The sequence below is a fragment of the Parus major genome, chromosome 23 (genome assembly GCF_001522545.3).
Source record: "Parus major isolate Abel chromosome 23, Parus_major1.1, whole genome shotgun sequence".
Lineage (NCBI taxonomy): Eukaryota > Metazoa > Chordata > Aves > Passeriformes > Paridae > Parus > Parus major.
The window spans coordinates 1,445,794-1,446,146 of NC_031791.1; the positions used below are offsets into that span (position 1 = coordinate 1,445,794).

General features: G+C 69.7%; 1 protein-coding gene across 1 annotated transcript in view; it reads left to right on the forward strand.

Annotated features, from left to right (window-relative positions):
- The window catches only part of TRIT1 (tRNA isopentenyltransferase 1), a 16,688-nt gene continuing 16,335 nt past the window's right edge, over window positions 1-353 (forward strand). Inside the window, exon 1 of the mRNA XM_015649107.3 lies at window positions 1-134. Within this exon, the coding sequence (XP_015504593.2) occupies window positions 1-134 (134 nt within the window). The remainder of the gene's footprint in view (window positions 135-353) is intronic.

Genomic DNA, 353 nt, shown 5'->3' on the forward strand with positions numbered 1-353 from the left:
ATGGCAACGCCCTCCTCTCCGTTGCTACGGCAGCACCCCCCTCGCATCATCCCACTCTGCCCCGTTGCCATGGCAACAGCCCCACGCCTCACCGCTTTGCCCCGTTGCTATGGCAACAGCATCCTTGCCACTCGGTCCTGAGAAAGGGACCACGGGGCAGAGCCCCACGCGTGGACAAGGGCGTGAGGGGCTTGGGGGGGTAACGAGGGGTCCGAAAAGGGGTCGAGGGAGCAGGGAGGGGTTTGGGTACCCTGGACCCGGGGAAGGGACCGGGCTGGGCGCGGGGACCCGCGGCAAGGATGGGGACACAGAGGCACGGAGGGGGCTGGGGAGGGGAGCCCCGGCGGGCACGG